General features: G+C 36.0%; 1 protein-coding gene across 2 annotated transcripts; it reads left to right on the top strand.

Annotated features, from left to right (window-relative positions):
* Nucleotides 1-1,700: 1,700 nt before the first annotated feature.
* Nucleotides 1,701-26,845, top strand: LOC120110873 (DEAD-box ATP-dependent RNA helicase 8-like). 2 transcript variants are annotated; one of them, XM_039126794.1, is made up of 11 exons: nucleotides 1,701-1,937; nucleotides 2,001-2,293; nucleotides 12,245-12,305; nucleotides 20,639-20,873; nucleotides 21,285-21,523; nucleotides 22,106-22,357; nucleotides 22,444-22,624; nucleotides 24,687-24,775; nucleotides 25,134-25,207; nucleotides 25,302-25,456; nucleotides 26,304-26,845. In XM_039126794.1, exons 2-10 carry the CDS (start codon nucleotides 2,055-2,057, stop codon nucleotides 25,378-25,380), a joined length of 1,449 nt encoding a protein of 482 aa, XP_038982722.1. In that variant the 5' UTR covers nucleotides 1,701-1,937; nucleotides 2,001-2,054; the 3' UTR covers nucleotides 25,381-25,456; nucleotides 26,304-26,845. The 2 variants fall into 2 exon arrangements, with proteins under 2 accessions (XP_038982722.1, XP_038982723.1); XM_039126795.1 differs by having other exon boundaries at nucleotides 1,701-2,293; nucleotides 26,304-26,421; nucleotides 26,501-26,845.
* Nucleotides 26,846-27,430: the final 585 nt, after the last annotated feature.

Raw genomic sequence — 27,430 nt, 5'->3', positions numbered from 1 at the left:
CGATCTAAGAAAAACCCCGATGTTCGAGGTCTACTCTTGTCAACCACCTACTACGGCCGTGCACCTCTGAGGTCCGGCCGAGGACCATACCCTGACGCCCCTCTGGCATTTATTGCGCATGGCCGCTGTAACCCTTCGGCTTACTCCACAATAAATGCGGATCTCCGGCTTACTCCACAATAAATGCGGATCTCCGGCTTACTCCACAATAAATGCGGATCTCCGGCTTACTCCACAATAAATGCGGATCTCCGGCTTACTCCACAATAAATGCGGATCTCCGGCTTACTCCACAATTAATGCGCATGGCTCCTGTCATCTACGGACTCTCAGCTCCCCCCGGCAAATTAGCCCAGCAGAGTCTAGTCGACTATGATAAGTCTCTGATCTCGGCCATACCTCCGACACCAATGCAATAATTCGCCTGGTAGCGTGCTAGTTCGGGTTGTACGACGCCCTCACCGCCGACATCAGTGCAATAATTCGCCTGACCGTGCGCCGACCTGAACAACGTGCCGAGCCGTACTACGGCTTCGCCCTGTTACATCGCAGGTAAACCGACCCCCGCCTATAAAAGGGAGCCTTCGCCTCTCAGGAGGGGGTTGGAAGATGGTTGCACTCTACAGACACTGTTTATCTCTCTTTTTACACTATTTGCCCCCTCCCTGACTTGAGCGTCGGAGGGCCGGCGCTGGCCACCGGTTCGTGTGCAGGCACCCAGACGGAGGACGCCGTCAGCTGACGGATCGCCGCCGCGCCACGAGGACCAGCTGCTCCCTCTCTCCGGCCACACCAGACAGAGGACGCCGCCCGCCGACCGGTCGCCGCCCCGCCGTGGTGACCCGCTGCTCCCTCTCCCTCGACCGAAGATTGCCCCCGGGTCCAATTTCCAGCAACAAAATCAAATACCAAAAGTATGGATATAAATATCTATATAAATTAGATAATTAAACTTTATGACCACAGAATCAAAATTATTACTAAGTGGATGATAAATCGAGTTAATAGTAAGTTAATGTGGTTATTTATTTTTCTTAAAAGTTTATAAGTGATGTATAAAATTATATAGGATTACAAATGGAATTGGATATTCGTATACGGATCGGATAGTTGTCTATCCCTATCCATATTCATAACTATTTTTTTTTTGACGAATATTAATACAAATATAGATATTAGTCGGATGTTCAAATTTCTATCCATATTCGAAAAGATTTAGATACAAAAGTTGATGCGGACGGATATTATTCAATCCACTTTCATCCATAATCAAGAATACCTCAAATGCAAACTATAAAGAAATATAAAACGATGTGTCATTATCTCATCAGATAAATTATAACAATTAAACATGTAAAATATTATAAACAACTGATGATCCATTTACCCTATGATTTAACTGACAATCACATACAAATTATGAACAATACAAATTATTTTGTACGATATACAAGATTCTAGTTACGGATTGGTTTCAAATTGATTAGGTTCAGTTTCAGATGCCTGATGGAGTTAATCCTTTTTTTTATTTCTCCTGGTAGGAAAATTTAGTCCATTTTCAACCGAAACCTAATTTAAGAAATATATCCTCCTATGGAAGAATTAGAAGTGGATCCTCATCCACGGCATCGAAGTTTCGAGATCCATCTACGGGCTTTTCGGTCATTCCATATCTTGGGCGCTTAAATTAAAGCTCAGAAAAAACCCTCACTAGAGTTGCTCCGCCCTTCTCCGACCAACTCTTCGTCCACAGAGAAAGAAATGCCGTCATTTTGATCTCCGGATCCATCTGAACCCACCCTCCTTTCACGTCCCTTCTTCCGATCGGTGCTCCAACGATCCTCGAATCAACGCAGAAGCGCCCGAATCTCTCTTTGGTTTCGCCTCTATTCGCTCCTCCTCTCCTCAAGGCGAAAAACCCTAGATTTTGATTGCAGGTTCTTGATTTCTTTTTTTCGTTGTTTTCTTGGATTTTATTTTGATTTTGGAATACGATTTAGTTCGTTTATCGGGTGGGAGAATCGGTGCTTGAAGAACCGATCGAAATCGTGGAGATGAACTATCGAGGTGGTAGATATCCTCCCGGAATTGGCAACGGCCGCGGAGGGAACGTGGGCGGAAACCCTAACATTTATGCGAGAAACCCGCAGCAACAGCAGCAATATGTGCAGCGGAATCCAGTGCAGGGCCAGCATAACCAGCAGCAGCAGTGGTTGAGAAGGCATCAGTTGGGAAACGATTCTGGAACCAGCGAAGTAATGAAATCAGTTCAGTCCGCTAGCATCGATTCCAGGTAAAACGAAGAAGATTTAAAGGAAAAAAAATTGTCTTTTGCTATTTAGCTTATATGTCCTCATCTATTTTGCTGCTACGTTAAGAACCAAATGACACAAATTATTGTTTTTTTTCCATACGCTGATATCCAGCTATAAACAAAAGTGCTTCTTCTAGTTAGGGTTCTCGTAGCCAATATTGTTTCACTAGATGCCAGAACACATACAAATGAAACCCGATGCTTTTCTTTATCAAGTATGCAATGTAAATCTTCATCATCCTGGAATTAGAAGGTGTTGTCATACTGGACTTAGATTTTTTTTTCCTGTCTGCTGGCGGAAGTCAGGTCTGCTGGCGGAAGTTAGGGCTGCTGGCACAACGCGTGAAGATTTTCATTATGTTGACAGCTGGTCAGATAATTCTGTCTAATTCCTTTTGGAAAACTTCCTAGGTCTGGGAGGCAGTTATAAAAGCTGATGGTGGTCGTGATGTGTATGTAGTTGGTCATGAAAATTGGAACCTGCACCATATGCTTAATCTATGGCATGTTAATCCTTGCCACCTACCTATTTTAAATCTCTCAGCTAGTCTATATGATAAGTGGACATATTGATCTTGAGGAGGAAATTGAAAGCAGAAATATATAATCAGATTTGATGCTTGCTTAGAAAAAGAGAGAGAAAAAAAAGGGAAGGGCCCTGCCATGATCAATGACATTTGAGTGCCTAATTCACTTAATATATACCAAGACTCTTCTTCATAATGACTGGCCATTTTTTGCGCATCTGTAAAACCATTCTAAGCGACTTATACCAGACTGAGTCGTTAGGCTAATTATCCTCTAGTGGCATTCTTTTGGGTCTCTTATACATTTTTGTAGAATTCGTACCTTAATATTATTCATTTTCATTGCTTTTAGTCCACTATGCACTAAAGCTTGTGTAGTGGTGTTTCTTATGTCAAGAAATTCTCTTCATTTCTTCTCAGTTTTTCATCTAGAACTGCTATAAAAAAAGGGTAATATCGTTTCCTTGGTTTAATGGTTGGAGATCCGAATGGCATCGCAATCAAGTAAGAGCCTAAGAAATGCTTTTATTGACATGCTTTGAAAGTGAAGGATGGAAAATGTGAAACTAAGTGAATGCATTCCATTTATGGGTACAAAACTGCTATGCTGATAAATATATATAATCAGATTTGGTAAGAAATAGGGTAAGTATGTAAAGTGACGTGAGATTTGGTATTCATTACTTAAGGTGTTGAATCCATAATTTATGTGTATCGTCGAGCTGAAAATTCACCATGTTATATGGAGATTAACATCTAAAGCTCTAATTCTCTCGGCATGACAATTCTCTTGTGTTATGTAGTTATGGGATTGACAAGCCCTCCATTTTATATTCATTCCAATTGAACTTCAATTTGGATGGCTTCTCAAAGCCAGGTGATGTGGGTTCCATCACTTGAGTAATGAAAGAAAATATAGAAACACTTTTATGGGGTCATCCGCCACTCAATGTTCTGCCCACCTGACAGATCACAATAGTTAGCCCGCAAATGCTCCTAAGACATAATATCTTGTTGCCTACCCATCTACTCCATATAAAATTTCAGTAGACATTGTATCTTCCTGATTTATTGTTGCTATCCCTTCTTGGTTTCGAAGTGATGTGGGCCTTTACAAAAATCACTAGACATGAATAAGTCTTTGTATCAATGGTCGATGAAACTATGCCGAACCGCCTGGTTCAGGGCGTTCTAAGTTGTATCGGCGGCGGACCAAGACGACTTCGGCAACCAAAACGAGAAATCGACGACGGAGAGGGAGAAGTAGAAGAAAAGAGAGAAAAATATAGAGAGAGAGCGGGGGAGAGAAAGAGGAAGGGAGAGAGAGGGAGGGTGGCGGCCATGATATGTCATACCATACGGAACGTACCGTACTGTACTGGTTCGGTATTGGTACCGGTACGGATGGTGTACTGACTCTTGCTACGCCAAAAAAATTCGTATCTATCGTACCGACACTATGCTAGTGTGGCACCGATACGGATTTGGTACCGGTACGGCGAACCTTGATGGCGGCCGGCTGGCAGAGGGCAGAAAGTTGCCCAAAGGGGTGGAGGAGGGGCTCCGCCTCCGATTTTTCTGTTGTGTTTGAAATAGTGATCTCCTTGCTGACTTCATTTAAAAATTTTGAAAATAAAAAGGGTCCCCCTCCAGGACCCCAGTTTCGAACAAAATAGAAAAACTGGAGGCGGAGCTCCTTTTCCCCCTCGTGCGGCTCCTTAGCCCTTTACCGACCTTCTTCACCCTCTTTCTCTCTCGCTCCCTCTTTTCCCCTTCTCTCTCTCTTCCTTTCTCTTCGTTTTCCCTCTTCCCCACCTCCTACTATGTTGGTACGGCCCGGCACGGAACGATATGGAAGCGTATCGACCCGTGCCATCAGGCAACCAGTCCAGGCCTCGGTTCCGGCACTACAATCCTTGAGCTAACATTGTTCATGACCAAATATATTAAAGAGGAGTTTTGTTAGATCTAAATATAGAAAAAAATATTTTCTTATGTCTGTTTGTAATATCATCTTGTATTAATCATCTGCATTACGTTTCTTCTAAATATAGTATAGCCATATATAAAAGAGGTTTAGGGCATCTTTGGTTGGGAGAAAGTGCAAAAAGTATGGGAACAACTACTTTCTAAAGTCGTTTGATGAATCTTGAGTCCAACACAAGTGTTCTGTAGGGTGAAAGTTTGGTCAACATCTATCATTTGTTTCAATTAAGAAGTCTGAAGTCAAAAGGTTGATTGGGATAGGTTGGCAAGCATGGAAATAATTCTCACCTACCAACTTCTTGGAACTTGACTTTGGCTCACCTTTAAAGAAAATGAAAAAGAGAATCGACAGTTGGAAAAGCAAATTGTTGTCCTCCGGAGGTCGACCAAAGCAAGACCCTTTTAGTGGAGTTAGCAACACCCTTTAAGTGAAGTCAGAACTTGATAACTTGATTATCATACCAAGTGGCAGGCTTTGTTGAAACAAACAAAATGTCATTGGCACTTCCAGGGGAATCCTAGTTCAGACCCGTGACATACGTCAAACCAAACATGTCCTTGGTGGAGGCTTTTGTTATGTATTCATGGTTTGGAAGGTATGGACGACTAAGGAAGGTAGAGAATCTTAATCCTGAATTTTAAAAAGGTCTAAGACCGAATTTACTAGGGCTACACGTTATTACAGTTTTTGAAGTTCTGCAAAATAAAGAGAAATTCACGATAAATAAAATTTTAGGAAAATTTGCAGGTCTTTGTGAATAATTTGCAAAGGTTTTTTTTGTTCATGTTATATCCCTTCTCCCTTTTTGTTGACTGGTTATGTTCCTCCCTTTATATTTACTGGTTATATTGTACATGCTCTTGCATGTGTACTCAAGAAATAAAAGGATTTATAAATTAACAATATAATATATATAAGTCATATTAAATGAAAATCAAGAAATTTTCTTTCTTTAAGAAATTTTAGTGAGAAATCATATTAGATGATTTTATTAATGCCACTTTCGAATGGCTTGGAGTTGTTGAGATGGAGTTAGAGATGGGGTAAGAGTCTTGGCTATATTCAAGTTTTTCTAGGAAAGTTTTCTTAACCCATGATCAAAATCCTTATATCTCATTTTAAGAAGGGTTATCATATGCATAGGTAGCATAAAAGAGAGTATGCAATGATTATTATATGAATGGCCCATCATAAATTGTCCTAGATGTTTAAGTTGATGATGGGGCCTGTTCTCATGCAGCTTAATTTAAGCAAATCCAAGATTATGAATACTTATTTGCCAAAGAGCTGATCCATGTTGGTTAGGAAGCCCATGGGATGGGAATATGGATTTTGAGGAAGGGGAAGATTAGGTTGGATGGTTCATATACCAGATTGAGATGGGATAGAGTTACAGATAGGGTGGAAATCTTGGCTTTCTGCAAGTTCTTATGTGAGAGTTTTCTTAAGCTGAGATTAAACTTGGTGTATCTTGCTTTAATGAAATTATTAAACTATTTTTAAGAATAGGGGTACTTTTGGAATAAAAGTATAAAAGTTCAGAAATTATTTCCACCTTTATATAGTTCTTAGAATAGATTTCTTTAATTGTTTGCTGTATTTTCAGCTGTATATATAATTATAGCAATTAGTAAATTTATTTCTAACATCTTTCAGCGGTATTTTAAAATTATAGTAAGTCTTCAGTTTGCCAAAAATGTTATACAAAATGTTTCAATTGAGACAAGATTGGCCTAATAATTTCCTTCATCGTACCATTCATATACCTCTTATGATCTTGGAAACATAAGAGGTTTTGGTATTTTTTATATCTCATTGGTATGGTGCTTCCACAGAGACCACCCAACACCATTCCCTCCCTCCCCATTTCCCTCTCCTCCCACATCCTCCTTCCCCCCACTCAATCTCATTTACTTTAGGAGGCCTATTGTCAAACTGACTTCAAATTGTTAATAGTTGTAGATGACACAAATGGTTGGAAAAGATTAAAAAATTTGGTTTCTGTTATTTTAATAGCAAATATTCCATTTTGTTGTGCTTTTCTCTTTGTTGCTACCTTTTTGCCCCAACTCTTTTGGATCTCTTGGCTGATATTTATTGGCAAGAGGTCTATTTTGATGTGTAGGAGGAAATAAAAGGGCATTTAGGTAATCAAGGTCATTTGCCTAGTTACTAGGCTCCTTATAAATCCAAGGAGATTTAACTTCATAATACACTGGCATAATTCACTTAGGCAATGCGATGCCTGTGTGTGCTATTCAAGATGCTTGTGTGTGCTATTCAAGATACCACGGCTTCAACATTATATTTCTACAGAAAATTTCTAGGCTATACCGTTGATTATTAGCCTTTATTTGTTTAGGAGTCTCCAGCTTAATAGTTATGCTTTGTATCTCAAACATTTTGTGAGATGATTTAGGAAATCAAAATTTGATAGGAGTTTTCAGCTTTATAGTTATGTGTTGTATCTCAAACCTTTTGTGGGTTGATTTGTGATTTCCTAAATCTTTTAAGTCAGAGTCTACTAGATCCTTCCATAACCCTTTCCCCCCTACTATTCTCAAATTGTCATTTAGAAAGCAGGCAGCCCCAAAATGTTATTAGCACGAGCGCACATCCAAATACCCCTTTGAGTTGGAGATAAGCTATAAGTCATCATGCTATGCATTTGTATTAGAGCCGTGATTAAACTTATCACATTTGAATTTTAAGCAACTCATCTCAAACTAAGTTGGTGTTTTAAGATGTTCAGATCTGTGGGCTGCTCATTTAAGATGTTGGACCTACAACTTGGTGTGGATCTTCATGCTTAAATCCATACCAGGTTAAATAAAACGTGAAAGTTGACCGCTAAGAATCGAAAATGACATCTTAATTTTTTGTAACCATGGTCCAGAAATCTGATTTTTCATATCTTTTTTTACTCTGGCCAAGTGTATCTTGTTCCTTTAATATTTTAGGAGAAATGTTTCAATTTTTAGATCCTTTCCTACAGTAACAAAATACATGTTACATGAGTGATTTAGGCTCATCTCCGAAGACGAGCAGAAAGCTCCAAGGAACATCTAAGGGATTGCTAGCAACCTACATTATTACAGATTACCACAACTAACTCAGTAGTGTCCCTAATATAGGTATATGACCTTCTTTCCATTAATTTCTTCTTCCAGACCTTTTCTCCTTAATTATTGCACCTCTGCTTGTCTTTAAGTGTTTTGGTACTTTCAGATTGAAGTTGATAAGCATGCTCTTTTAAAGCAAGATATGTTTATTCAGCACTTCTTACAGCAGAAAATAATGAGATGCAATAATTTCCTGAAAGACCTGAAATACTAGAAGTATGTTGTCTGCCCTGCCTTAAATATTGATTACAACAATGTCTATTTTTCTCAAGATTTTTGCAAATGTAAAAAGTTGCTTAATGAGTATTACGAGTGTGATGACACAATGAATATAGTCCGAGCATGGAAGGCAAATTTAATGCATTACTATATGGAAAAATATCAGTAATAAGTATAAGAAATATAATAATGCATTAACAGCATTAAAAGCTATACTATTCTTGCATTCTACAAGTAATGGCAACATTGTCATGAAGCATGGCTTATAATTTTGGTATTGAATGGGTTGACACATTCAGAATATCCTTTTTTTTGGATGATTCTTTGTCGGAGTGGATAGAAGCTAGAGAAGTAACAATTTAAAATCAAAACATTTACAAGGGAAAGATAACCAAAGCATGGTGAACCATGTTGAATGTTAATTTGGTAATCCCTATGAAAGTCAAGGGCTTTTGATTGACTTTGAAATCAACTAGACAATGATTTCATGCAGGCAATTTGTAAAAATATTTGGGAGAAGAGTGGGTATCATATAAAGTATTGCATGAAGTTATATGATAGGTGTTAAAGAAAATGAGTATAGGTCATTGCATTAATTAGTTATTACTACTATAGTTGGGGAGGGGGTGCGTGGAAAAAAGGCTGTGCAAATGATTTGCTGCATGAGCAAGTGATCTTTAATCTATGTAAGCATCAAGTGATATTTTTATAGGACTTACACATACAGATATATGTGTGTATATATGTATGTATTTATTATTATTCTGGGCATATCATGGACCATATTAGAATAGGGATTGAGTTATTGAGGATAAACATTGGAAAATGAGAGAAAATTAATTAATCTAAAGTTCAAATGGAAGTCCGATAGTTGGAAATGAGGCACCAAGTGATTGACAAGTATTACTAAATAACGATCACCTTCTTTGTTGTGGACCTATTATATGAAAATGGGTACATAAATGTTTTTTTAAGTATAATTACGTTAGGATGTAATGATGGATGAACTTGAGACACCCTAAAGGCCTGCTGTATGGTTTAACGTATTTTTTGTGAGATAAAAACATATTTATATTTCAGATAAATTAAATAAAATCTTGGCCTCAGAATAATTTCACCCCTAAAAAGAAAAGAATGTCGGTAGAATTCATAACAGGGTTTATGTCAAGTTATTATCTGGTAGGAAAATGCTTACCTCATGTTGAACTTTCTTGAGAGTTGTGCTTCATAGGCAGGAATGTATGTTACTCATATAGGCCGAATGCTGTTGTCATTCTTTTCTTTGTTGTTATTTTAAGAATTTGTATTTTGCGTGAATATATAAAATAATGATAGTTATGCAATTATATCATGATTACTTTGTTTGCCAAATGGTGAGACCTTGCTGGAAGATGAGACAAATTAGACCTGATGGGTATATGAGTTCTGCAGTTAAGAGCATAATTTTGAATTTGTCATTCATCAGATCACTTGATTCTTCATTATATAAGTTAGGTCCATTATTCATATTTTGAAAGAAATTTGTTTTTATGACTGAAACACACACATAACCATGTGTTTCTGATAAAGCTTTGTTGATTTATGCAAAATGTCCCATAGGGGCTGAAATAGGTAAACTTGTTTAAACTTCTTGTTTGTTTTTGTTGGGCAAAAAATTGAAATACATCTGGCAAGGCAACAATTCAGATACAAACAAGGTTTCCGTCTTATCCTAGATCTTCGCTAAAATCCTAGTTGGAACGGGTATTCGTCCCTATCAATATGGTCTATATAAAATCTAGGCCAATTTATTTTGAGATATTGACCTATATGTTATCAATTTTCTAGTCACTTTTGTACTATATTACATAGAATTTTTGGTTAATAAATTACAAATCAATGGCTAAAGATGGTTATTAGTCCAGGTTTTTACCATATTGGCTGAAGTTTTAATGTCTTGGTTTCTATACCTTGGCTAAGATCTTGGAAAGTCTCAGTTCTTTCCAAAAGTTTCCCATCTTCTATCTCAGCTGAGATAATATGAGATCTCTGTCCATCCTGGGATTGGTCTTCCGCAGAGATGATAAATATCTCAGATTTTAAAACCATTGGTTATGAGCCATGCCATGTGGAGAATTTCACGCCTTGACTTCATTTGAAACTTCCTTGAGATCACAAAAATTTTACAATAGTCCATGCCAGACAAATAATTTGGTTGTATACTTGGTCCTTAGTTATGGTTGTAGCAGTTAAAACGAAAACATGTACATTGCTACTGAATGCAAAGGCCTAATGCAGCCTTTTCTACTAATTATTATAGAAATATCTAGCATATCCCTGGAAGCTGTGTATTGTTTAGTAAAAACAGTGAGCTTCTTTAAACTTTTGGGTCAATCTATTAACTTACCTAAACTGAGGCCTAAATAATGTTCAATAATTGCCCTTGACAATTTACTTTGCATTTCTAGTTGCATTTGTTGTTCTTGATTTATGAAACTTGCCCATGAATTTAATGTCTTCATGTACTTGCTCCTAATGATTTTAAATAAGGGTTAAGAGGTTCTTTATTGTGAAAGAAACTTTTTTGTGGTGATCTGGAGATTGTTGGATTGTGGTGGTCCTTTTTTGGGCTTCTCCACTAATGAACCCATATGCTCATGTTTTTTGTAAACATTTGAAAGTATCACTTCTAATGCCTTAAATATCTATTATGCAGCCATGATGACTGCAGAATCATGCTTTTTTGCAGTGTGTTTGTATCTGCTAATCATCATTAATCTTTTTCCATTTAAAACAAAATCTTGCATTTAAACTTCCATATACTCTGTTTAATGTTACTTGATTGTCTTGATCCTGCTTTTCTACTTTAAGATTGAGCTTTCCATCTTTTTCAGATGAGATTATATTCTCTATTATGCTTATATCAGGACATTAAATTTTTCCCTGTAATTCAATGTCCTATATTGTGAAGTACACGCAATCAGAAGGTTTTTGATGTGTATGATTCTCTTCCACTATGGATTCTTCCGTATGATATTTGCCTCAAATAATGACATTCTCACACTGGTATATAATGATGTTCTAACCAGTGACCCCTCCTTGGCATAATGTAGTGCTTCACGTAATTCGACATTTTTATACGTAGTAGCTTTGATGTTGCCACTACAGTAAACTGGGAAACCTTATGCTAAATTTCTTTGGCATGGCAGTATTAAACTATAGTTTCAAATCTGAAATTCCATTATTTTTTAGTTGTTTATATCAGTAAAATGAGGATGCTTACCTTAAGTTGGAACTAGTAAAGATATTTTCGCAATCTGTCATTTAGTCACGATAGGTAGAAAAAGAATTACCTCATTATTTTACCTAATATGCTTCTGATTGTCCGAATTGATTTGTTGGTTTGTTGGTGATCCACCTGGCACATGCTAATCATTTGCTAAAACTTTTGAAGATAGTTCATTTTTTTAGCAATACTTGATATCATAGTACGTCGTATTGGCTCGAATCAGGTGGTATGGGGTGTACCGTACCGTATTGGTTCAAAATCGGTGCCCGGTATGGGTGGTGTACCGAGTATTGGTATGCTCGGTATGCCAAAAAAACTCCGTACCATACTGTTTTGACACATGCTAGTATGGCACCGGTACAGGGTCCGGTACCGAGATGGCGAATCTTGCTTAATATGTTGATGAACTTATAGGTTATGAATGTTCACGACTATTCTTCCGTCTATTATGTAATGGCTGGTGTTGTGCAGTTTTTGATTTGAAAAATGGTAATTTGAACTATTTTCTTTATTTTCATTTTTTTTTTTTGAGGGGGGGTGGCAGGGTGTATTGCATATGTTATTGCACACACAAGCAAACACATGCAAGCACGTGCATGCACATGGTGTATGACACTTCAATTTATGCACAGCATCTGCGAGCTGAATCATCCGAAATATGCCAAATAACTATGTTGGTATGAGATGTGCCGATTTTTATTTTTTTAAAATAAGTATCATTCAGAAATCTATTGTGGATTTTTTTTTCAGTAAGAAATAGTCAAATCCTTTATCCACACTTCTGACTTTTTTCACCTCATGTTTCAGTTCTCAAGATTGGAAGGCACAGTTGAATGTCCCACCTCCTGATACGCGCTACAAGACAGAGGTAAATTCCATTTGCATACATACATTTCTCTTGGGGGAATATTGCTAACTTTAGTATATTTGTCATTATTAAATTGTTTTAATAAGTGATCCTCCTTTTTCTAAATCTTCAGTTGCCATCCATGACGGGAATTTATATATATATATATATATATTATCTGATTGCGATGTTTGAAACACTTTTCTCCTAAATTTGTGACAGGTGTTTGCAAGGTTGCTCGATTTTAAGCATTTTCTTATGCTTATTTCTTATATAATACTTCTAAAGCTTCATTTAGTGCGCCCAATGTGGGTCTTATCTGTAGCTTCAGGTTTAGGTTTATCTGGAAGAATAAGTAAGCAATTGATTTTGACTTAGTGTTTGCTCAGAAGTCTTTTCCTGTAACTAATATTTACTTACTAATTTTAGTTGTCCACTTACGGTTGATCATTTTGATTTTTTCCCTCTTCCGATTCTAGTCTCTTCTGGTAGATAATTTCCAGTTTTCCTTAATATGTCATTTCTAATCTGGGATGAAGTTGGTTTCCTAGAACTTGCCTAACATGAAGGAATTCAATCTTATTGATGCATTAGACAGTTTAATACTTATAGATCCTTGAAGATATGCAAAGGTATTTCTGAGATTAAAATGTCATTATAATCCTTGGGATTCATCATATGATCCCAACCGGCATTCGGCATGTGGGGGGCATGCAACTGATTTTAAAAAGAAGGAAATCCTCACATATGGATGTGGTATCTGGAGAGGATAAAACTGTGGAGGTAGTGAATCATGCCTGCCTTTAGAAAGAGGGGATTGTATCCTTTAATGGGTAGATCGCATCCAGTCTGTGACATCGCACCGGTTTCTGTTTGATGCGAGTGATTAATGCTAGAAGAAGTAATTTTTGATGTATGGCTTTATCTCACTGAAGGATGAAAAGATTTGAAAGAGATGGAGGAAACACAGTGTGATACCTGTTTCTGTGAAGAGGATAAAGCATAAGATGGGTGGGCTTTGGACCAGTGGCATAAATTTTATTCTATTGTCTTTTGAGATGCTGTGATTGTGAAGATGGATGACCAAAGAGGTAATCTTCTATGTATAATATATTTGTATAAGAAATCCTAGTTGGCCTGATCTCTTCAGTCAGCTAATGCTCTTAGTTCTGATTCTTCCTCTTTTTGTTGCATCTTTTTGATCCTACTCTTTCTGTCTTAGGGTTGCTTTTGATCTTGGATTTCCAGGTGCATTATCTCAACAATTTATGCTTGTAACATATCTTCCTTTCATACTTCAGATTTTTATATGTTTCCTTGGGAATCCTGTCCATCCTTCATTTCTTATTGCATCTATTCAGTACCTATTGGCATGATGTAGACATGCTACTGCAAGTGGCCATTTGAATGTGCAAGTAACATGAGTCTTCTTGATATGCTCCAGGTTCCTCATAAGTTTATGTTGTCCCATCATTCTTAAATTAAATTATTAAGAGGCAGATAGGGGTTGAAAGGTAAACACCCTCATCTATGTTGGGGCCATTGTAGATGTAGTTGACTCAAGGACAAGTTGGAAAAAAAAAAATCAAATATATAAGAATTTTGCTGGTTGGCATTAGGATCTCTAATACCAATTTATGTGGCGTTATGTCTCTCAAACCATATAACCTGGCTACAATATTTATGTGATAGTGATAATCTGGTCCCTTTCAACTACTTTTGAGGACTAGCTCAACCTAGAATCCTGGTCGCATAGTTTGGATTTATGATTTATTTGGGAAGATAGTTTTTTGTAATCTGTCAAATGTTAGACAATTCAAGGAAGTTTGTAGATTTATGAAGAGAATTAGAATGGAGAACAGGTTATCAACCATACTCGTAGTGATCGGGCCTTATCCCACCTATTTTGGATCGGTTTCATACATCCATCTATCCATGCCCTATGTGTCCTCCTTCCTATTTTTTGCATAAATTCTAATTTCTTTGATCTTCTTTCCACTTCCACTATTATGTTAGTCAGTTCTCCAGTTTGTCTTTAAATGCTGCAATTTTTCAGCCAAAGAATATAAGGTTATGGTTAGAAAAAAGGAGGAAAAAATTGGCATATCATTTAAAATATTTTGAGCAAACAATAATCATCTCTGAAGATATCAGAAGCTTCATAATAACTCAGAGTGTATTCTATGTATCCTTGTAATAAATCTGGGGAAATTAACTGTAGATGATAAAATCTAAATAATTTTGACAATTTTTTTTTGTTATCTAGGTAATTAATATCATAAGGCTTAGTAATGCATCCTCTGGTGTGTTGTGAGCCTTGGATGGAAGGTGTGGTTGCATCATTTATAATTTTGTTCATTTCATTTATGGGACTCTTGCCTTCTATTCCTGGGTTTTTTTAATGATTATCCAATACTGTGCCATATGCATCTCCTTTGTCCACCTCCTGTCCTTTGATGTTTCCCTTTTTTTGGCATGATTTATTTATAATTGGAGATTTGGATCTATCTCAGAGATAGCTCTTGGCTATTGAGATCATTTCCTTGTCAACTAGATAACACTGCTTTTGGCCTCCTTCTCCACATCTTGAGTATTTCTCTTTAATTTCCTATACTGTTCGACCATATTTTGTTTTGCTACTTGATAGATATATGTTACATTATGTTAAAATGGGGCTATGACTCATTGTTTGGTCCAATAAAATATGTTGTAGGAGCTTTAGATGCAACTGTATGTGTGTGTATGAGAGAGAGAGAGAGAGAGAGAGTATCCTTCATGTCGTGCTTGGCTTGTGGCCTTTCCCGGAGTTGCATCAGATGTTGTTTCTCATCTATAAAGTCATATATTCAATTTCCAAATTTATTAATTTCCTCATGAGTGGATTCATAAAATAAACTCAAAATCCAATTTTAATGCTTTCTTGCTACTTTAAATCCATTGATGACATGACACCATCGACTTGTGTTAACTCCTGATGAAATTCATCTCATTTGTCATTGGATGCATTTAACTTCATATTCCACACCCAATACTCTCTTTTGTTTTGTTAATTTTTCTCTCTCTTGATTACTCCTCTATTTGCATGGTTCAATTATATGTGCATTCATTTCAACTTTTAGTGGTGCAAAGTGATGGCATGTGACAAATGTAGTCAAAGTCACTACTTTTTTAGTTTTACATTGACAAAGCCTTGTGAAGTCCATTTCCTTGATCGACTACTTTCTTCCATTACAATAACTACGTGAAATAAGTCTAGAAGGTGTTTTTGGTAATAAATAAAGAAAAATGTGAGAACACCCAAAAGCTTACTAACTTCGTTTATGATGACAACCTTCATACATCACTAGCTCTTATAAGAACCGACTACCAATATCTCTTCTGATGATAATTGCTTCATGATTAAATCTCTTTGCTTGTCTGTCACGAGAAATTCTATTTACACTTACTTCATAACTCTCTGGCAGCCATCCCTTTTTTCATATAAAATTTGTGGTTGTCCATGCTTTAAATAAAAAAACACAACTGCCCACCAAAGTTTCTAGCAAGATTCGCCATCTCGGTATGGCAAACCTTCATTCTTAGTGTGATTGGGTTTGAACATCAGCGGTTTAAGTTGAGAAAAAAAGAAGAAAATGTCAAGTTGCTGCAAACTTAATTGATTTATTGGGCTAGATACAGAATTAACTTATTGGTCTAATAGAACATTAATTGTTATTTTCTCCACTTCAATAACAATTCAGATTGTAGAGGTGCCTGCCAATTTTGCATGTAGTTCATTTTGTCTTAAAGTAATATTTTGGCCGTACTATGGTTATAGGATTTGCTAAGTTGTTTACTTTCATACTTTCTCTACTTTTTTTAATTGTACTGTTTTTATCTAGCTGTTATTTGCATGTAGGGTGCAATTTTGTAAAATTTAATAGTCTGGAACTGCTAAATGGTTTGGATATAGGTCATCTAGTATTGAGGGATCTGCCTTTTTCAGTCATCTGTTGGGGCAGCATTTGTTGCAAGGAGAGGATATTTGCATTTACTGTATGGGCCTTATTTGTTTTTTGGGAAACATTTTTTATGTGAGAAAATTTGAACTACAATTGCATTTCAGCAGTTGTCTACAACACAACCAACTATGTCTCTAACCATTTCCTTCAAATCAATTGAATGGTTGGTCCACATCGATGTTTATGCCATGAAAGGTAATTTGAATTTTGTGCAAAGTTGGAAGTTACAAATATTCAAAAAGCCGCTATTGCATCATGCTTTTTCCAAACTCAAGCTTCAGATCTGATATTATTTTCCAGTTTTATAATAAATTCATCCAGTATCAATCACAAATTACATCATATAATTGACTTAGTAGTTTTGATTATCAAGCTAGATTGGCATCACATTGGTATAAAGTATCTGATTTCAATTCCTGATGGGCACTTAATGAAAGGTTCAAATCTGTTAATTAGAACACATCACATGTGATTCATGGAGAGATGTCAGATGCAGTCATTAAAGTGGCTAAAGGACTCCAGCGGATGGGTTCCATAATGGAGATTAAACAAATGATGAACACGATCGATCTTCTGGTGTAAATTGAAATTCATGAGGAATGCATTTATAAATTTTTGTTTCTTAATTGAGGAGAAAAGAGAACAAGGCTTCTATAGTTGTTTAACTAAGCCTTTTGATTCGAGAAATTGCAAAGTTAGCATAATCAGCACTTAGGTGTGAGCACTTAAATGCTTGTTCGGAATCTAGATGTCTGCAGAAGGCTAATTTCATTAATTGCAAAACTGCATGCCTTTGATCTGCAATGAGGTTCCTGTTTTTGAAACATTAGAGTTTGTAGTTGGAATGGTTGAACAGACTGGGATCAGTCTGAAAGTTCTTTAAAACAAGTTCAATTTCCACTTTACACCAAGAAAAATGAGTTAGAGTTGGTAAAGGATCATGGAATGTAAAATTTTGTAAATATTCTTGACTGTATGGGGGCACAGCCAATTTCTTCTCTTCACAATTGACATCTATAGTTGAAGAACATAGTTGTTTGTTGGTGTGAAGTTGAAGAGCGCTCCATGCATGTGGGGAGCAAGAGTCAGCATGCAAATTTTAGATGTCAATAGGGTAAGATTGCTGCATGATGGAAAATATTTTGATAGGTAGATTGCTTGTTATAACTATTAACAACTGGGAGAAGAGAATGTGGGGGGAGAACCTTTGAATCATCTTAGATTTATGTGAAATATAATGTTCCAACTAATATATGAATTGGTGAATGCAGGACAAGATTTGAGCTGCGATAGTAATTTGAAACAGCAGATTGTAGAGGAAACCTTAATTTTTTTGGGAACGGACTGTAGAAGAAACTTACGGATTTGCTGTTTGGATTGTGATATGGTTACAATGGTGTTTGTTATTCTTATGCACAAGGATTCGAGTACCAGTGTCAATGGTGGTACCAGTTTCTTGTTGGACTGGTGTGGTATTGGTCCATCCTATTCCGACACATGGTACAGGGTTGCGTACAAGTATTGTATCGAGATGCAATTTTGAGTCCTTAATTTTTAATTTTTTGCTTATGTTATGTAATATAATATTAAAGTGATTTTGTTGTTTTTTTTATTTTCATTTTTTTAATGTTTTAGTGGTATTTGAAGGGGTGTATGATACTAGAGTATCATAATCAGTACTGACATTAAGTCAGCGTGGATTAAGAAACTTGCAACATGTACAAGTGTAAAATGGCAAATAATGTATTGTCATAGAAAAATGTATAATAGCTTACTTTAAAAGTTCAATCCTAGCTTGTGTTTATGGCCCTCATAGACGTTTGGGTCTTGTTTGTAATCTAGACGTTGAATCTGATATTAGCTTGGATGCTATACCCATTCGAGCTGATTATATGATGTTTGATACTGGTTTGATTGTGGCTCTATGTACATCTGGTAGTCGTAGGAGCCTATCATCCTTGCTTAGGGTAGTAAGAGGCAAGCCATACCCATGTCTTTAGGAGGTGTAATGTACGGTCATATCTCGCAGGATATGATGTATGGAATAGACATACAGATCCTATGTAGATGGAGCATACTATCCATTCTGACTATTCGATGCACTGGGAGATCCGCCTTCTGTATATGATGGAACGCTATAGCTATCTAGGGGGCGTTTGGTAACCCTAACAGGATCACCACGGTGATCTAAGATCTCCGGTGATCCAAATGCTGGGGTGATTTGATCTCCAGTGATCTAAGATTAATGTGTTTGGTAGACCATGGTCCAATGATTAAAAATTCTCGGATATCTATGAGTAACTTGTTTGGTATGGTATGGGGATCTAAGATCACCTACCACATAATACCACAATTACCCCTGATATATCTTAAATAGATTTTTTATGTATTTTAAATTCTCATAAATTAAAAATGTAAGTCAATATGCTAATTCCTATAATAGCTTCATAATTTTGTTGCATATTCTACTTTTAGTAGCCCTTATCATATATTTATTAATCATATAAAATAGATTTTTCAATACTAATAATTATTTTGATTAAATAAGTTAAATAGGGTAATATATTAAATATTTTCATTATATAAATATAAAATATAATAATATATTTCTACTATAATTAAAAATTATCCTTCAATAATAATATGGTAATAATATGATTAGTAATATATTATAATATAATATATATCATTAATATAATATATAATATCAACATAATATTATATATATATATAATATTGACATAATATATTGATGGTATATTGATATATCAATTTTTCTGCTAAATTGAGGGGTATTCTTGTCTTTAACTTTCAACCTAGGATCATTGCCCTGGGGTGATCTTGGATTTTCGACCTCAAGGACGGGTATTCCATCACCAGGTTGGGCAGTGATTTGAGAAGTGGAGGTGATGTAGAATCACCTCCACGTAGCATCACCATGGTGCAACCAAACACGGTGATCTCATCATCTCCACCCACATCACTCTTGATCCTGGGACGATCATCCCATACCAAACGCCCCCCTAATGCACTGATAGATGTCTCCAATGTGCACTCTCTCTAGTTAATGTAAAATCTCTCAGAGTTTTCCAGTGATACTGTTCATGTCCTTGCGACTTCCATTTAATTTTCTATTTTCTGAACTTTCAATTTTCCAGTTGTGTATATAATTCTCTTACCTTTGAACATAGTTTCTCGCATTTGATTCTCCAACCTCCTTATATGTATCAGCATCGTCTTGATTCTGTCTCTGTCCTGCGGCACTTTTGAAACATTTCCTTGTCATATTTGGATTTTTCTCTAGCCTTGTGTTTCCTTGTCAGCTGCCTCCACCAGATTGATTGCCTTTTTAACCTCTGACTTGCCTTTTTTCTGCCTCCAAGAGCACCAATCTGGTTCGATTGCGTTGCCTTGGTGCCCATTTTTACCCTTGCTGGTTGGCTGGACCCTCTACCATGACTGGCCATGTAGGCCTGTGAATTGTGCCCTAATCTGAAAATCTAGCGACCAAAGCACACTAATCAGAATCCTGTAACCTGTTCTATCACTCGCGATGGGTGAAATATTCTCTACCATCCATCTATCCACGTTGCGCACACCCACCTCCTTTGTGATGGTTCTAGATGGTTGTGGAGAATCCCTTGACCCATCATGGAAGATATTCATCTTTTTTAAAAGATTCTGTGCACTTGGTGAACAGCATTTCTTTGATCCCTATGTATACATGTCCATTGAATTGTGGCAAGTGGCAAATCTTCTGAATGGGAACTTGTTGATCAGCACAAGTTTTATATGCTCTGATGATTATTTGGCTTGATTAATTTGATTAGTGCATAGACCAAATCTTTGAAAGATTGGGTGCACAATGGTCTGTAGGATATAATGGTGGGCCAGTCCATCCTTTCCTCAAAAGAAAAATAAAATAAAAATGTTCCTCAAAAAAGAAAATTGTTCTGTAGGATACAAGGAATTAATGTAAATTGAACCTAAGATGATTCTTTTATATCTGGATGATGTGGACATTTGATTCTGTGTATGATTGTTTAACTTGAGGAAAAATTGTTAAATGATGCTGATGGAAAATGGCTGCAGCTATGTATTGCAACAAGGTGTAATATGATTAGGAAATATAATTTAAATTAAATGAATTTTTAAATATAATATCCACCCTTGTGGTACAGTATGATAGAGATCTTATTCTCCTTGGTGTGCTCAACTAGCCTTCTCAAGAACTGCTGATTATTTTTGGGGTGTAATGATGTAATATGTTGTCTTCATCCTTCGATATGAACACAATTAATTTTGAATATTTCACCTACCTTGCCAATTTATCTTCCACATTTTTTTTCCCAGGATGTCACTGCAACTAAAGGCAATGAATTTGAAGACTATTTTCTGAAGCGAGAGCTACTTATGGGGATATATGAGAAGGGATTTGAAAGGCCTTCGCCTATCCAAGAAGAAAGTATACCAATTGCACTGACTGGAAGTGATATTCTTGCTAGAGCTAAGAATGGAACCGGGAAGACAGCTGCATTTTGCATTCCTGCATTGGAAAAAATTGATCAAGATAACAATGTTATTCAAGGTTTCTTTTTATCCTTATTTATTATTTTAATTACCTAAATAGACATGGTTAATTATCTTTAAGGAATAAAGTAATGAGTTGGATCACTTGCAGTTGGTAGTCAGATGCATCTTATTTGCTTTTCTATGTATTTTCTAGGAGCAAAGATCATATTCAGGACAGCCTACTGACATTTGTTTTTGAATATGCATGACTTTTTTGTAAACATCTATCTGTTATGAGGTCTAACGACAAGAGAAATGTTTCTTTTTTAAGGGAAATAGCTCAATTATTAGATGGCATTCTAACATTTTGTTTTTCCATTTTTGGCTGAAGTGCACTATGTTTTTAGAAAGTGTGGAGCTCGAACTGTTAGAATTTGCATGTTACATCTTTTAGTTTTAAACTTGTTTGGATGTTTTTGATATTCAGTTGCCATATTGGTTCCTACAAGAGAATTAGCTCTCCAAACTTCACAAGTCTGTAAGGAGCTTGGAAAGCATTTAAGGATTCAAGTTATGGTCACTACTGGAGGAACCAGCTTGAAGGATGACATAATGCGTTTGTATCAACCAGTTCATTTGCTTGTTGCAACACCTGGCCGAGTACTTGATCTTGCAAAGAAAGGTGTCTGTATCCTGAAGGATTGTTCAATGCTTATTATGGATGAGGTACCATATATATTAAACTGATTCTACTATATCGTTTGAATGGTCAACCCAGTGACTATGTTTTGGTTAATGAAGAGTTGTTTCAAAATTTTCATCTGAAGTTAAATTTCCTTCTCTATATCTTTTTTTAAAATTCTAAGATTTTATTTATTGATATACTCTATTTGTAAAGTACTATATATTTTGCTTTATTATTGTCCAGTGTATACCTTTTTCTTATTGTTGGTCACATTGCCTGCCTTCTTAAATCGGACTCCTTCAAACTTTCAACTGTATCTCATCCATTTGTAATATTTTGCATGTCAGAATTTTATCTGTGAATGATCCCTGTGGTTGACCTCTTTATTTTGGTTCATTGCATTACTTCATTACATTACATATAACAAAAGAAAAAATGCACTTCATATTTCTTCCATGAGTTTAATTGCCGTTGCTTGATTCTTCAAATGCAAAGAGCCATAGTGAATGAATAGAGTTTAAGGTATATTTTGCTGAAGAAATAGAGATGGAATATTTGGCTGTAATAATCTATTCTGCCTTATTCCTGTTGTCTGATAGATGTTCCTCTTCCTACTTCCGCAGGCAGATAAGCTTCTTTCTCCTGAGTTTCAACCTTCAGTAGAGCAACTGATTCGTTTCCTTCCTGCAAATCGGCAAATTTTACTGTTTTCAGCAACATTCCCTGTAACAGTCAAGGATTTCAAAGATAGATACCTAGCAAAACCTTATGTAATTAATCTTATGGATGAACTCACCCTGAAGGGAATAACACAATACTATGCTTTCGTAGAAGAAAGGCAGAAGGTCCACTGCCTTAATACCCTTTTCTCAAAGGTTTGCACTTAACCATTATAATTTTTGCGCTATGCATAATGTTTGCGATTGCAAAAATAATGAATTTGTTGGCTGTGCTTTGACAGCTCCAAATTAACCAATCCATTATATTTTGCAACTCGGTTAACCGTGTGGAGTTATTGGCTAAGAAAATCACTGAGCTTGGCTATTCTTGCTTCTATATTCATGCTAAAATGTTGCAAGACCATCGGAATCGAGTCTTCCATGACTTCCGCAATGGTGCATGCAGGAATCTTGTTTGTACAGGTACAATTTTTATCTTTCAAGCTTCTATTTATTTGTCAGGAGTCAGGACTATTTCTGGTTTTTGGTCTAAAATCATTTATTAATATCATGTTAGAATACATTGCATTCATAGTCGATAATTATGTCTTTGTACTTCTGTCTAGCTTATTTAAAATAAATATTATCTTTTTCATTGGGTTGCTGTGATAATTCTTATAAAATTGTTGCTGGACATGGCTTGTGATGTGAGGCTGCTAGTTGTCTGAATAACCTACAATTGATGTCTTTATGATACCTATGCATATGCATATTCTTAGGCATGTAGCTTTGGAAATGAAGTGCATCTATTGATCTATGACTACTCTCATACCCAACCCCAACCTTTATATGAATAAATTTTTGAAAACTGTTTTCGTCTATATAATGGTTAGGTTTTTAAATACCTAGGACAGACTCTAGATTTGAGGTTCAATATTTGTTATTACCTTTTCTTACTTGAATTGCAGATCGTCAAACTATGTGATCAATAGTCATTATGAAGTTTTTTGTTTTAATAATACATACACATAAACGCATACATAATATATGAATAATTGATTACCAATTTTTCTAATTAAAAGTTACCTCTTACGTTGTTGTAATTTTTGCCAAAGCCTTCTTTAAGACCTGCATCCATGTTACTTTGGGTCTTCAAATTCACTTTCTAAATTCTTAGAAGTCTGATACTGGTATCTTTCCTCAATATATGCTCATATTATCTCAATCAGATCTTGATTCTTCATTGCCCTGTCCTTAGCTGATAGTGGTCCTACAATTTCTTCATTATACTTTATCATAACTTTATTTATCCTAGTTTTACTGTGCATCCATCTGAATATTTCTCATTTATTTTACCCTAATTTTATATTCATAAATCCTCTTAACAGCAGCTGTAGCAATAGGATATTGTTGGTTTTGACACATTTTATAGATTTTTTTTGTTGCTAAGGTATACGCTGGTTACTTAACATCCCATAAGCACTTCTTCATTAATTAATGCAGCTTTGATTTCATTACATGTCTTCATCTCTCTCAATTCTTTTATGTAGCACACCCTAGATAATGGAGCCATTCTGTGTTATATTTTGTTCAACAATCTTGAGTAGGGCCTTACTGCCATTTCCATTTTTGTTGGGATTACATTTCATAATCTCTACTACTTTTCAACTGGTATAAAAACCTTTATTTTATGGAGACTTTACTCCTGAAATCCACCTATCAATATTAATCAGTTTTAGTATCGATATCTGTCTTGTTTATGTTGCCCTCTCTGCCAGTCACTATTCCTGCTTTTGTATGATGTAAGTATACTTTATTATGTTTTACAAATGGCATGGTTTTAGGCTTTCAAGTAAAAGAGAGGGAGATTATATTTACACACTTCTGCACCATGTCTTGTTGTGAGTTTGTTGGGATATGTTTATAGTAAAATTTAGTATTAACATGGTCCCTGTAAGCTTGTTCTCGTCCATCTATTGTAGAATGGAAGCAGTCCTCTCCTTTTGGCATTATGCTATGGGAGAAGTATAGAATGTGGATGCATATTATGCTGCTCTAACATTTACAAAGATGGTGATACTTTTGGGCTTCATTTTTTGGGCTATGTAATATTTAGGAACTCACTCATCCTCTGGTTTTTGTTTATGGAAACCATAGTTCAAACATTATATATGCAACCTTTTGTCTTTATGATTTTTCAGGAAATTTATCAATCAATCTGATCCTTGGTGCTCTGTTTCTTGCTTTATTTGGTTCATATCTGCAAGTCTTTCTTTCCTATAAATATCACTCTCCCTATAAATATCATTTGCTTAAATTTATGTTTCGCCCAATGTCGATAAATATCATTTTACCTACACGAATTAGCTAGATTGCATATGTGGGGAGCTAAATATAAGTTAGAAGTAGGCCCAGGCATTATATCTATTCAAAACTATTTCTGGATTAGCATTGTGTTGGTTTAATTAGAAAACAGTTTCCTTTGGTCATTCAAATTGGTAGACATTTAGATCCTTTTGTGACTGTTGATCTTTTGTCTTTCCAGATCTGTTCACAAGGGGAATTGACATTCAAGCTGTTAACGTTGTAATCAATTTTGACTTTCCCAAGAACGCGGAAACATATCTGCACCGGGTATGGTTTTTATAAATATCTTAGCTGCATTGATATGTCTGCTACAATTCATATGTAAACTGTAACATCAGTCAGCCGTGTGATAACCAATGTGCACTGTCCATTGAGTTGCTTTTTTCTTGACATCCTACTTCAAAGGGACAAAAGTTGTTAAATTAAACAGACTGCTATGCATCATTTTTGGAGGTAAGGAGAGGGAATTGTTAGAAAGTCCATATTGAATCAGATCATATGGATCAGCCTATCTTAAGCCTGCTGGTTCATGTTTAGATTGTTTAAGTCAAATCTTCCTAGCAGCATTTTTTTTTGCATATTGCTAGGAAGCTGTTGCATTCTTGTTTTTGCTTGATACTTTCAGGTTGGTCGCTCGGGGAGATATGGTCACCTTGGTTTAGCAGTGAATTTGATCACCTATGAGGACCGCTTCAACCTGTATGCACTCTTTCCCTGTTATAGATATGCTCACAGGTTTTTTTTTTTCCCCTTCATATGAAGTTCTAAGATCTGGATATTTGTCTAATGATAGGTATAGGATTGAACAAGAACTTGGGACTGAAATTAAACAGATTCCTCCACAAATAGACCAAGCTGTATATTGCAGGTGATCTGTGATACTGATAAATGTGCATCCTCATCGGTGGTTAATAATTAGAAGACCTGCTGTAAATATTGGCTTATCAAGTACGTCCTGAACTTTATCACCTCGTTGGGTTCTTTTCTTTTGTTTTGTTTTATTTTATTTATTATTACTTGTTAGTGACTAATTCAGAATACCAATATGAATACAAATTAATGATGCTTGTGGGTTTTCTCCCCCGTTATTTTTACTGTTTTCATCTCCCCTGTGCTTGTTTTTATATGGACAAATACACAAATATTTTATAATTTTTAATTATTTGAATATGAAATTTGGCAAATTTCTAAATTTTTACAGAATTTCCAAATCATAGTGAAATTGTTCCTGAATGCTGAACTTGTAATTGTGTAGGAGGTTAACTCGAAATTGGTTCATTAGAGACTTATAGCCATGCTTAACCCATGTATTTTACCCTGTTCTAATTGAAAGGCCAGCATGGTTTGTATGAATTGGTAGTGAATACTGTTTAACCAAGTAGTTGGTCAAGTTTAAGTAGCAACCTCATATGAGGCAATCCTATGTCTTCTCTTAAACCTTCTGTGAGAGCTTACATGTAGCAGTAGCTAGTGTAGAAATTTTTGAATCAGTAATCTGCGTTCTAGGTTTTTATGTTTGTTTACCAAGATGAAATTCAAATTAATTTATTTTTCTGATCCCTTTACATCCTTCCTCTGTCTTGCCTTGTTGTACTTCGTTTCCTAAATGTGGCACTTTGCTTATCATATTCGCAAACCATTGTAGGTTTATTTGTGGTCTAGATGTTTTCTAAATGCTATGAAATTAATATCTTAAATAATTTTGCTCTATTCAGTCTCTTGGTTCTATTATTATTAGTTTATATCACTTACACTTTCTGTAAAGTTGACAATCTTTCTGTGGACTATTATCCAGGGTTTATTTTGTCACCTTGCCTAAGGTACCAGTGATGGCATCTTGTGAGGTGTTCGGTGAAACTGATAGTACAATCCGCTCATATTGTGGAACCTATATGGTGATACCTGTTTATGTGGTACTTTAAATCATTGTCATCTTCGGTGACCTGTAGGTTTTTATGTTGCTTCGTAGTGACCTCTTTTTAGCGCTAACAGGTTGCAGATCAAAGCTTTAATTGTTTGCAACTTCAGTCATTTGCCTCCCAAGTATTTGTGTCGGTGGTTCTGTTGAAGGGAGGTGGTTTTAATCTGAGAAACTGCAAGGTGTTTCATGGCTTTATCAAATGCTTACTGTCAAGGTCTAGGATTAGGGCTTGTAATGCTCAGGTGTCTGCTGAATCCATGCATTCAAATGCTGCATGTGTTATCAGATCCGAAGATTTAGATGATCTATCTGGTACCTTTTTTCTGAACAATTATCTGTTGCTCTTAGTGTGATTTGGTGAATATTGATTTGTCTTGTTTGGAGCTCTTTGTAATGATTTTTAAATTGCTTTTGAACGTTGTTCTGCCGGACTGAGCAGGGAGAACAAGGGATATACTGAATAATTTTCTGCATGGCGGCGGATGAAATATACTTCTGTTCTTCAGAAGGGATGTTGAATTCAAGACGGCAGACTTGTATGATTTGCCCATAATGGTTTTATTGGATGATTTATCAGGAGTCCAAATTTTGGTGTGCGAAGGATTCGTCAACATGCAGGTGGGTATTGCGCTAGTCAGTGAAATAGGTCTTGGATATCCCTACTGTGGCCTTGTATGTCATATACATCGTTTGGCATCGGTTTGCACTTCTAACTGGGCAAATATCCTGTGTCTGCTGCGAGGCAGTTAGATCACAGAATAGATTCTCTTTCTTTCTTTTTTTTGGTTAAAACATAGTATATATTTTGGGGATATGAAAATTGGATATGCTGCAATGATGATCCACTTGGATCTCCTAGATAGTTTTTTGGGGATATAAATAGTTTTTTGATTATATATATTTCAAAAATTACTGCTTAGGCACACTAGGTCCAAATACTTAGATATCTAAATCTTAAAAATCTTTCAGCATTATACGACGGCCAATCTATACTGTATACC

Source organism: Phoenix dactylifera, chromosome 5 (assembly GCF_009389715.1).
Source record: "Phoenix dactylifera cultivar Barhee BC4 chromosome 5, palm_55x_up_171113_PBpolish2nd_filt_p, whole genome shotgun sequence".
Classification (NCBI taxonomy): domain Eukaryota; kingdom Viridiplantae; phylum Streptophyta; class Magnoliopsida; order Arecales; family Arecaceae; genus Phoenix; species Phoenix dactylifera.
Note: the sequence above shows the minus strand (reverse complement) of the source record. Positions and strands in the feature narration are given on the sequence as shown.